The 12,301-nt window shown below is 44.2% G+C and overlaps 1 protein-coding gene across 2 annotated transcripts in view; it reads left to right on the forward strand.

Moving 5' to 3' along the window:
* RUNX3 (RUNX family transcription factor 3) overlaps nucleotides 1-12,301 on the forward strand; it is a 113,516-nt gene that overhangs the window by 59,904 nt on the left and 41,311 nt on the right. For both annotated transcript variants that reach the window (XM_039511851.1, XM_039511852.1), the window contains exon 5: nucleotides 6,799-6,903. In XM_039511851.1, the coding sequence (XP_039367785.1) occupies nucleotides 6,799-6,903 (105 nt within the window). The remainder of the gene's footprint in view (nucleotides 1-6,798; nucleotides 6,904-12,301) is intronic.

Here is a 12,301-nt window from a genome sequence, read left to right on the forward strand (position 1 = left end):
CTCCACTTAACTGGTTGCAGGTTGATGGATGGAAAATGTTTTTCTTTTCTGAATTCAGCTGTCATTTCTGTAGTCAATTATTCTCTTAGGCTCTCTCTTTTGTTCATCTTTCTTACACAAATTTCCAGCCCAAATGAGTAAATGATGGATTCTCTGTAACTTGATGTTTTAAAATTAAAATTTGAGGACTTCAGTAACTCAGCCAGAGGGTAGGGGCTTATTAAAGGAGTGGGTGGGTGAGCTTGTGTGGGCTGGGATGTACAGGAGGTCCGACTAGAGGATCCTTCTTGCCCTATGAATCTAACCCAATCTCAGCCTGACTCTTGAATTCATTAGTAATTTTCCTCCCCCTGGGTTCCCATGTTCCTGCCCTGAAACAACAGGAGTTCACTGTCTCTTGAAAGCACTTATGTGTACAGTCTGTCTCCCAAACCATGGACCTGATCAAAGCCCATAAAAATCAGTGGGAAGGCACCCATTGGCTTCAATGGGCCTTGGGTCTGGCCCCATGTGCACTCATGACTTAGGCACATATGTCAAGACTAGACCCTAACATGTTCATCTTGTGCTGAATAATGGGGACAATCCTGCTTTCCCTGAGCAACAAGGAAGTCAATAGGCATTTGGGGAGGGTAGAAGCAAGAATGCACAACCTGGGCCCAATGGGCCAAATTCTTCTCTCTTCGGTCTAAAATAACTCAACTGACCTCAGTGGAGTTCCGTGGAATCTGCACTGGAATGTGTGTCCGTTTTCTAATTTATCTGTACCTCACTTATCTATATGGTATGTGAAAGTACCTATGTACATGCTTAACTTTAAGCATGTGCCTACAATTGAACATCATGCGTAAGCACTTTCCCAAATAGCGAGGCTGAAAGCAGAATTTGGCCAAATATCTTTTTTTTAAAAAATTAGGGATAGAAATGATTTCGGTCAGGTTTCTGCTTTCTCTGTCACACTTTGCTTTCTCCTGTTTGAGCTTTTAAATCTCTAAGAGGGCCAGATTCTGCGCTTGTCTACACGAACAGAAATCTGGAGTGTTGGATGTGAGCAGAATTTGGGCCTCTCATTCATGTATGTTTCCGTATCAGCTATGAGAGAGATGCATGAATTGTATGTGTAAAACCCGATTAGACCGAATCTATTCCAAGATCTGGTATATTATTATTATTATTTATTAAGGTAACACTGATAGGTGCCAACTGAGATCGGTGCCGCATTATTCCACGAGCTGCACAAACACATAGCAAGAAAAAATCCCTGCTCCAAAGAGTTTACAGTCATAGACAAGGCAAAGAGTGGGGCGGGGGGAGGGAGAAAAATATACTTACTCCCATTTTACAGATGGAGAACAGAGGCACAGAGAGATTGAATGACTTGCACAAAGACTTTATCTTGCTCTGGGAGTAGCCCCACTGAAATCAGTGGAACTCCTTATGGAGTAAGGTACTACTTATTGTGAGTAAGGGCGTTTGGAATCTGGCCCATAATTAGCAATTTGCCTGCAGTAGGAAGCTTGGAACGTGAACTGAGGCCTTCTTATGCAGTCAGGCTGCCTAGCATGATTGATGTTGTGCATAATGGTGTGTCTGGGGAGGGAGATGGGTTGAAATTGCTCAAGTTGTACTTGTTCTAGTCTGTCACCAAAGAAGGATGGGAATGAGTAAATTGATGCTGAGTAATAATCATCATCATTTGCGCTACATAATGCAATTCATCTGAGGATCTCTACAGTGCTTCAGAAACACTAAGCATCACATATCGCTATCAGATGAATACGGGTTGCTCCTCCTGAAGACAATGCCCCTAGTGAGGGAGGAAAGTGGTGTTATGAACCCTATGTTACAGAGGGTGAAACTGAAATTCGGAGAAGTCAAGTAATTTGTGTAAACTAGGCAGAGCTGGGAAGAGAATCCAGGGTTTAAATCCCCTAAATGTCCAGACTAGGCATTAGATCATCTGAACGTTAGTGTTCATGTATTTGTGCTGAGCTTCGTACCAAATGATTTACTGGAAGACTTTTGCCTCCAGTTCTGTTTGCGAATTGCGTGCAAGCAGACAGAAATTGTCTCTAATCTTATTGCCTATAGTTGAACTTGCTCCATGAATAAATTCTGCTAATAATTCCTGATCTGTAAGTTGTTTCACTGAGAGTATTTTGCTATGGGATGTTCTCACTGTGTTGGCTAGTTCTGATTGGATGCAAAGGTCGTGTCACGTTATTTGTGTTTCCTACCCTGCATAAGTGGAACTTTTAAACATAGGTTGCAAAGAATCCTGTGGCACCTTATAGACTAACAGACGTTTTGCAGCATGAGCTTTCGTGGGTGAATACCCACTTCGTCTTGCATCCGACGAAGTGGGTATTCACCCACGAAAGCTCATGCTGCAAAACGTCTGTTAGTCTATAAGGTGCCACAGGACTCTTTGCTGCTTTTACAGATCCAGACTAGCACGGCTACCCCTCTGATACTAAACATAGGTTGTGAGTGCAAATACTTGCATTTGATACTGAAATGTACTTTGGGGAAAATTCACCTCTATGCAGAAAGCCAGTAAGAAGGTATTTGCACCATTTAAGTCCTAATCTGAGATTTTAAGTGATACCTGCGCTCTGTGCTGGCTCTCTGCATCAGGGTGAATTTCACCCTTTACATGACTATTCTCTAGTATCCATTTAAAATTAGCCATTTTCCATGAACAGTCCTGCAAGGAAATATTTTCAGTAGAATAGATGTGAGACATTAACCCATGGGGAGAGACTCCATCTTTTTAAAATTCTATTTGATTTTAGATGAATAAATCATTTAATTGCAATGTTTGTTTTTGTCACTGGTATCTGGGGTGTGTGGAGTTTTTGGATAGGGCATTCCTTTAAAATTATTGTAGATCTCTAAAAAATGATATTGGAGCGAATGATTATTTTTTATTTTTGTTTTTTTGCTGTACAGTATTTGCTCAGCTATAGTTAATGACAACCAGTGAAAGTGTGTGTGTGATGAATGCACAAGGACCTAAGGGCAGTAAAATGGGATTTGTCCAGACGAGATATATGGTAGCAAAAGTGCTTTGTGGCTGGTAGTCAAGGTGAAACAGCGACAAGCTCATAGCACAAACAGTCCTGAGAGCTGGCAAGGGTAGTGTCCATTATAACAATGGTTTTGTTAAATCCTGCATTCTGGCTAGACAGTGAGTCTGGTGATAATATCAGTGAGCCTCCACCGGTGCTGAGCGCAGTCCAATCCAGAAGGGCAGCTGTGATCTAATGGTTAGGGCACAGGGCCCGGAATCAGGACTCCTGGTTAGACTGCTTTTCTCTTCCAAGCTCTGAGAGAGTATAGCCTAATGGTCAGAGAAGGCAGTCGGGAGGCAGGATTCTTGGAGACAGATCTTCAGCTGGTGTCAACTATGGCAGTTCCCACCAGCTGAGGAGCTGTCCCTTGGGTTGCATCCTTGGCTGTGGCAGAGAGTATTGTCTAGTGGTTGGAATGGTGGGAGAGGAGTTTGGAGACCTTGTTTCCATTCCTGGCTCTGCTGTCGTTGAGTCACCCTGTGACCTTGGCCAAGTCATTTAGCTTCTCTGTGTCTCTGTTTTCCCCCTCGGTAAAACAAAGATAACGATAGCTCACCCCTTGGCAAAGTGCTTGCAGAGCTCTGGGTGAAACAAAGTGTGTCTATATCAGTGCAAAATATTGCTACTTCATTATTAACAAAGACACAGACGTTCCCCGAGCCGTTTGACAACATTATCCCAATTTAAAAATAAACGCTATTAACTTGGAAAATGTAATGTAACCCCTCATCCCTACGACTGGTATTTTAAATCATTTTTCTGTCAGCCTGGCTCCTGATCTCGGTCCCTCACCCCAGTACACCTTAGTGCTGTATAGACAAGGAAGCAAATGAGTACGAGCCCACAATCATCAGAGCCTCAAACCCTCACTGGTCTGCTTTTGGTTTTGCAAAACTGAAAGCAAGGGGGTTGGTTTGGATCCTGTTTCCTTTTTATCTTTGCTCCCAAAGTTGGGGGCCCGTTCAGATGCAAGGTTCAGCTCTTACGGCCCCTGTCTCCAGATAATGAGGTGAAGAACAGCAACAGAAGGAAGAACGGAGGGAGGGTGGGGAAGAGCAGACAACAAGAGGCAAGAGAGGTCTGCTGAGAGAAGGACGTTCATTTAATGTCAGAAAGGGGAACTGGGCAAAAATGAGGAGGTTAGTTAAACCGAAATTAAAAGGTACAGTGGCTAGAGTGAAATCCCTGCAAGCTGCATGGACACTTTTCAAAGACACCATAATAGAGGCCCAACTTCAATGTAAACCCCAAATTAAAAAACACAGTAAAAGAACTAAAAAAGAGCCACCGGGCTTAACAACCATGTAAAAGAAGCAGTGAGAGATAAAAAGGCATCTTTTTAAAAGTGGAAGTCAAATCCTAGTGAGGTAAATAGAAAGGAGCATAAACACTGCCAAATTAAGTGTAAAAATGTAATAAGAAAAGCCAAAGAGGAGTTTGAAGAACAGCTAGCCAAAAACTCCGAAGGTAATAACAAAATGTTTTTTAAGTACATAGGAAGCAGGAAGCCTGCTAAACAACCAGTGGGGCCCCTCGATGATCAAGATACAAAAGGAGCACTTAAAGACGATAAAGTCATTGCGGAGAAGCTAAATGAATTCTTTGCTTCAGTCTTCACGGCTGAGGTTGTTAGGGAGATTCCCAAACCTGAGTTGTCCTTTGTAGGTGACAAATCTGAGGAACTGTCACAGATTGAAGTATCACTAGAGCAGGTTTTGGAATTAATTGATAAACTTAACAGTAACAAGTCACCGGACCAGGTGGCATTCACCCAAGAGTTCTGAAAGAACTCAAATGTGAAATTACAGAACTATTAACTAGGGTTTGTAGCCTGTCCTTTAAAATGGCTTCTGTACCCAATGACTGGAAGATAGCTAATGTAATGCCAATATTTAAAAAGGGCTCTAGAGGTGATCCCTGCAATTACAGACCAAAGCAGACTGTGAAGAACTTCAAAATGATCTCACAAAACTAAGTGATTGGGCAACAAAATGGCAAATGAAATTTAATGTGGATAAATGTAAAGTAATGCACATTGGAAAAAATAACTCCAACTATACATATAATACGATGGGGGCTAATTTAGCTACAACTAATCAGGAAAGAGATCTTGGAGTCGTTGTGGATAGTTCTCCGAAGACGTCCATGCAGTGTGCAGCAGCAGTCAAAAAAGCAAACAGGATGTTCAGAATCATTCAAAAAGGGATAGAGAATAAGACGGAGAATATCTTATTGCCCTTATGTACATCCATGGTACACCCACATCTTGAATACTGCATACAGATGTGGTCTCCTCTTCTCAAAAAAGCTATACTGGCATTAGAAAAGGTTCAGAGAAGGGCAACTAAAATGATTAGGGGTTTGGAACAGGTCCCATATGAGGAGAGATTAAAGAGGCTAGGACTTTTCAGCTTGGAAAAGAGGAGACTGAAGGGGGAATATGATAGAGGTCTATAAAATCATGAGTGGTGTGGAGAAAGTTAATAAGGAAAAGTTATTTACTTGTTCCCATAATATAAGAAGTAGGGGCCACCAAATGAAATTAATGGGCAGCAGGTTTAAAACACATAAAAGGAAGTTCTTCTTCATACAGCTCACAGTCAACCTGTGGAACTCCTTGCCTAAGGAGGTTGTGAAGTCTAGGACTATAACAGGGTTTAAAAGAGAACTAGATAAATTCATGGAGGTTAAGTCCATTAATGGCTATTAGCCAGGATGGGTAAGGAATGGTGTCCCTAGCCCCTGTTTATCAGAGGGTGGAGATGGATGGCAGGAGAGAGATCACTTGATCATTACCTGTTAGGTTCACTCCCTCTGGAACACCTGGCATTGGTCACTGTCAGTAGACAGGATACTGGGCTGGATGGACCTTTTGGTCTGACCCAGTACAGCCATTCTTATGTTCATGACAGTAAATTAAAAAAAATAAGGTCTTCGTCATGCAAATATTGACTACTGGGTGCAGTGCCAATGAAGTGAATAGAATTGTGCATGGTAGTAAGTACTACTCTTGGTAGTAAATGTTTGCACAATCTGGCATCTATCTATCTATCTATCTATCTATCTATCTATCTATCTATCTATCTATCCTTATCATCCAAATGTGTGTATCTATCCTTTAAAAAATACTTTATTTTTATGGGCCCAATTCTGGAAACCTGACTCATGCTGAGAAGTTTGCTCATGCTCATGCTCATCCCACAATCTGGGACCGGTTGTGCAACCACTGTTTGTGCCATCAGGCCCTCGGTGCCCAGGTGCTGGGGGGCAGAGAGCTCCCGGTCTGAGAGTAATGATGGGAAGTGAGTTGAAAGCATCGGGTTTCGAGGGTGGATTTGCATGGGGAGGAGGAAACGCCCTGGCACATGAGAAGAAGGAAGCTGTTCTAGGTAGAGGGGAAAAATAATCCTGGCTGTTATAATGTATCAAAAAGGGTTCTGGCTTTGATTCTGAAATGGACCCATTCTCTCAGTGGGAGGTTTGCCATTGACTCCAGTGGGACCAGGCCCAATTTCTTGGTGCCTGCCAGCAACAAACAGTGCCTCACAAATTTAAATAGATGAATGAGATGCTCCCTTAGTTTCATTTGTACAGCAGCATTTGTGGCTTCATGGTCATTTCTGAACTCTGGGCCTAAGCTTCCCAAGCCTCAGGATGCACTCTGCTTACTGAAGAAATCAACCCATGTGCATTTCCTCTCCTCTTTTTCTCTCTCCCCCTTTAGGAAAAAGCTTTACATTGACAATCACAGTGTTCACAAACCCCACACAAGTCGCTACCTATCACCGAGCCATTAAAGTGACTGTGGATGGACCCCGGGAACCAAGAAGTAAGTTATGTATTTTATTTGGAAGCGGGTGAGTAGGAGCGGGGTGTGTGGAGCAGGCTGACGTTACCACGTATATGTGTGTGAAAGATGCTTCTGTGCCAGTGCACAGCCCAGTCAGGCTTTTTATTGTGCTAAAGTGCATGCCAGTGCAGGCATGTCATGAGAGCGCTCGGAGGGGTCTGGTTTGCAGCATGTGCAGGGTTTCTTTGGGACGGTGAACGTTGTAAGCACACACTGAATAGGTGTGTTGAAAGCTGCCTGTGTGCTTGAAACCCTGTGTGCTTACACAAATAGTACTATGAAGATGATTGGTGGGATATGGTTTTACTGCTTATAGCCCTCGGGATGCAGACAAATGCTTTTGGCTTAAAAAATAACCACTGGCTCAAATCCTGAGCAATGCAGAGCACCTGCTAGTCTCGATTGAAGCCAATGGTGCCCAGCGCCACTTAGTACACAGACCCTAAGCCAGCCCATTTCTTGACGTGTTTTTCTTAGATTATTAAAACAGAAAGGGCTTTAAAAGTCCCGTTTCCTTTTCATGGTTTATTTTCTCTGTGCATTTCTCTCCATCAGAGTCATGCAAAGCGCTGAAGCCAGTTGCCCTCTTTCGGTTGTAGTCAGTTTTGCTTTCAGGTTCCCAGCCCTGCGGCGTTGGGCGGGCATGTGCTGTTCCTTTGTTTGAAAACCTCTCCGCTCTTGGGTTTTGTTTTGATCAAATTCTGGACAAAGCTGAGTTGAGGGCATCTCGAATCGGCCTGCCCCATGTGACGTGAGCCGAGCTGGTTTGGGCCGCCCTAGATTTGCGTGGCTGCTCCATTGAATTCCGGAGCGCTCGGAAAGTCCTCTGCGTTAATCAGATGGAAGAATTCTTCCAGCATTATTATTTATTTGTACTGCAGTAGCACCCAGGAGCCCTAGTCATGAACCATGTGCGCAGAGGTGATGCGTGGCGGGGGGGTGTCAGGTGGGGTCCTGTGCCTCCCCACCCCTGATTTGTTAGTTGGCTTGTAGTGAGCATGCTCACACGGACTGAGCATGCTTAGTAACATCTGCTGAAGCCTCTGGCCCCCCCCAGGGGTCATCTCTGGCTGAATGACACTATATAGGAGCATCTCACACACACACACACACACACACACACACACACACACACACACACACACACACACACACACACACACACACACACACACGTTTACTTTGCATCACTTCTCGTATTTGCAGATCAAGCCCTTTCTTCCGCTCCTTAGCTCCCAGTGGCTGCCTGGCTGCTTTCTGCCTGGCATTGAACTGGACTGCTTTGCCCAGACCTTACATTCCTTTATTGAGGATTACGCAGTGCGACCCTCCTGGACTATAAGGCGGAATTTGTTCTCTTTGGCTGGAGAGCTGTCAGTGTCAAGATTAAAGGGGAACATTTTGATCCTTCTAAACACGCTTTAGAAAATATTTTCTGTTGATGCTGTGGCCATATGCTCTCCTGAATGCCAGACCAGGATCAGAGTGTAACAAGCGTCAGGGCTCCGTGTGAAATGGTCCGATTTGGTTTCGTTTTTGTGTGTGTGTTTGTGTGTGGGGGGTGTTTGGTGGTGCTTTTTAAATTTTGGACAAAAGCACAGTGGTTTCGAATGTCACCCATTGGGGCTGGTTTGATGTGGTGGTTATTGTTTGAAATGGTCAGAGTCCAGGTGATGCCATTTTTTTAAGCAACAATGGGTTTTTTCCTATTACAGTAGTGCTCTAACTGAAGCGTCTGGCGATGTACATACACATAGTAAGAAGCAGCCCCGGCCTGAACAATTTGGAATATAAATAGACAAAAGGTGGGAGAGGCGTTTGGATAAGGTCACCATCGGGTTCAGAACCTAGATCTTCTGACAATCCAGCCCAGGCCCAATCCACTAGGCCACGCTGCCTCTCTAACAAAAGCTTTCATAGTTAATATTTTTACAATTTGGTTTTCTTTGATTGACTTGTCCAGTAATCAGCACTTGCCAACAATCAAACTGAATCATTTCCACTCTTCCTTTGAATTTCAGTATGGGGATTAAATTAAAGATTCTTAATGGTCTGAAGGTCGCTTTGTGGTGTGTGGGCTAAGACTTCCTAACCGGCTGGGTTACTGTGGGCTTCAGCTAGAGGCAATCTCGCTCCTTGTTTTGTTTGTGTGCGTACGTTGCAGTTACTTTGTTGTAAAACTCATGGCTGGTTATCATCCTCCTCCTCTATGGGAGGTGGGGTCTAGTGGGTTGAATCCTGGATTGGGACTCCTGAGTTCTAGTCCTGGTTTCGATGCTGGGTGACCTTGGGCAAGTCACTTCACCTCTTTTTGCCTCAGTTTCTCCCTCTGTAGAATGGGGATAATGCTACTGACCTCCTTTGTGAAGCAGTTTGAGATGTATTGATTGGAGCTTAATATTCTTATTATTAATTCCCTGTCTCTGGCCATTAGTTGATCACTGCCAGGGTAGCAATGGTCTCCCACCACCCGCCCCATCTCCAGCATTGTACAGTTGGCAGAAAGCTTTGCGTTTGTTCCTTCTCTTGCAGCACCAGGCGTCGGCCAGTGCTGGAAGCGGGGATACAGGGCTGGGAAGGCCACTGGGCCAGCCGGGTATGGAACAAAAGCCATCTTCTGTACTAAAAGAATCAGCCATTTGTATCAGTAGCCTGGGAAATCCCAGGGTATCATCTTCTGAGATGGAGAGAGTTCTGCATTTTGTAGGGTTTTCATCCAGAAATACGCCCCAGCCCCTGTACACAATATCATCACCAGCCTGCAGGAATGGGTGTGGAGATCCTCTGAGGCCTCCCATTTGGCTGGGACTGAGGTTTTGATTTTTTTCTTCATCCCCAGCCCCCATGTTTGAACACTGAGCTTTGTCCTGGGGTTTGCTCTCTGCACCTGTATCCTCAAGAATATCTTAACTAGAGATGTGGTCCAATCCCAACCCCAGATCACAACATCCCTGAATTTTAAGGAGAAGAATCTGCATCCAGGGGATTTCATGGGAAATTTTGAAAGGTGTTTTTTGTTGTTGTTGTTGTTCCAGTTTGGAACGTAAACAAGTTTTGAAACGTCAGAATTTCCCGCAGAACTGAAATGCTGAGTTTCAGCCAGTTCTAAACCTATATCTACATTAGGTTAGATTAGGACCCAGGAGCTGCGGATTGGGCTGGAAGTTGAAAGCTGGCCTGTGGGGTGAATGTTGCAGTGGAGGTGTCTACATCTGCTCTTTACCTGTTTAAATCCGGCAAGAACCAAAGAGTCAGGACAATGTATTCAAGGCTCTCTTTTTCAAAGGGGCCTTTATCTGGTCCCTAATTTTGCACAAATGGCAGGCAAAAATAACAAGAGAATGTAGTAGCTGATCTAATGAGCTGCAGCCGGGAAGCTGGATTTGGCCATTTCTCTCATTTGCACCTGCAGTTTTCCCCAGCAATCCGTCATGTGTGCAAAACTGCGTGCGGGAAATGTGAGAGGGTGGGGTCTGAAAAAGAGGCCATTCAGTGAACCTGATGGGAGCTTTTACAGCACGTATCCTCCCTCAACGTGCCAGATCAGGTACTGTTTGCACCGGGAAAGAGTTACTCTGAAATGCTGCGGTTGTTTTCTTTTTCATTTATTACTTTGACTAGTGCGCTAAAATTTGTTGTGGGTTAGATCTGGAAATAACATTTTTCAAGCTGACACCTTAAGTTCTAAACAAATGGCACTTCAAGTGCCAAGTGTTGACATGCTTGTTCAAACAGGAAGTAATAAAATATTTGAACTTCCTGTGGAATTTCCTTTTTTCTTTTTTTCTTTTCTTTGCAAGCTCTTTATTTAGAGAGAGCCCAAACTTAGATAAACTGCAGTTTTTGTGCAGAACTATGAATATCCACAGCAGCTAACAGCGTAATCCACAGGAGGCAGAAAATTGAAAAATCAATAGTCTGAAGCTGTTCAGTAACATCGAATTCAACCCTGGAGTAAATTGGTACATCTACTATTGACAGTCCTCTTAACTGTACCTGCTTAAATCGGTGCTGAATTTGGCCCATAATATTGTTCTTAAAACAATCACTTTTTGAAATCTTTCCGGGACTGGACATTGATAGTGATGGTAATGGTATAAAACCTGGAGAGATGTTAGATTAGAAAGTGAGAGAGGCAGCGAATTGTTTAATTTACCCTGCAAAACATAATGCTGAAGTATGGAAGCTGCCGTTACCCTGAATTTTGCAAGCGAGTGTCTGAAATTTGCCAGGGCAGTTCCTCATTCTTCATGTGCCATTCATGGCACTGTTTAGCTGGCCCGTAAACTCTTTCAGGCTGGGAAAAATGTCACCATCTTGCAACCTGAGGTCACAATTTGAAATTTTTTGCATCATGTGATCACATTGTGTCATGAAGAGTCATGACTGGGCAGAAAAAATGTCCAGTTTAGATTTTTTTTTTTCGGTTGAAAATTCTATTTTTAGGGAAACTCCTTCCTCCTGGTATGAGTTAGACAACCCACGTGTCATTGACTTTTTTATGTTTGTGTTTGTTTGGGAGCAGCTGAGATGTTTGACATTTTTTTACTTTTGTAAAATGTCATCAGAATTGCCAACTGCCATCCAAACACTCCAAGTGGGGAGCGGGGGGGGGGGGGGTCACGTTAAGAACAGTTCACACCGCAGCAGGAGGCTGGAACAAACTCCCCCCAAAAGCCACCAGCTGATCCCACTTCTGAGCAACCAAAACGCTCCCTCCTCACCTGGCACAGCTCCCTTCAGCATCCACTGCCAGCCCCACAGATGTTAAACATCTGTAGGTTAGCTCTTCTCCAAGAGGCAAGCAAACTTGGTTCCTTGGGGCCGGGTACTTGTGAATGAATATTTGATTTTCCCTTTGGGGATATGGAGAAAATTAAGCCCCGCCCTCTTTCCATATTGTCTTATAGTGTGAGACACTGGCCTTCAGAGTGGATTCAGCAATGTGAGGGTACCCCCTAATCCCACTTCATCCGAGCCATGACCTTCAGTCATCGGCCTGAAGCATAGGCCATAGGTGGAGCTTTCCATACACCGAGTGCTCACGCTGTCCCCTGTGTAACCCACTTCAATTCGCCAGGGTTACATGGCAATGACTGAAGGCAAAAAAGGGGCCCACTCTCTACTTAATCCTCACAGCCTGCCCTCTGTGGTAGATGAATACCATCACCCCCCTTTTAGGGGGACAGAAATTGAGAACCAGCTTCCTGCTCTTCGTTACACAGGCTCAACCCCAACAGTGGGCACGCACACACATCACCAAGGATTTGGCCTGGTGACGTTAAGTGATTTGCTCAAGGTCACCCAGCAAGTCGGTTTCGGAGCAGGATTAGAGTCTAAGTGCTTTAGTCTCCCAGTTGCCTGTCCACTAGCCTCC

Source organism: Mauremys reevesii, linkage group 23 (assembly GCF_016161935.1).
Source record: "Mauremys reevesii isolate NIE-2019 linkage group 23, ASM1616193v1, whole genome shotgun sequence".
NCBI classification, from domain to species: Eukaryota; Metazoa; Chordata; order Testudines; family Geoemydidae; genus Mauremys; species Mauremys reevesii.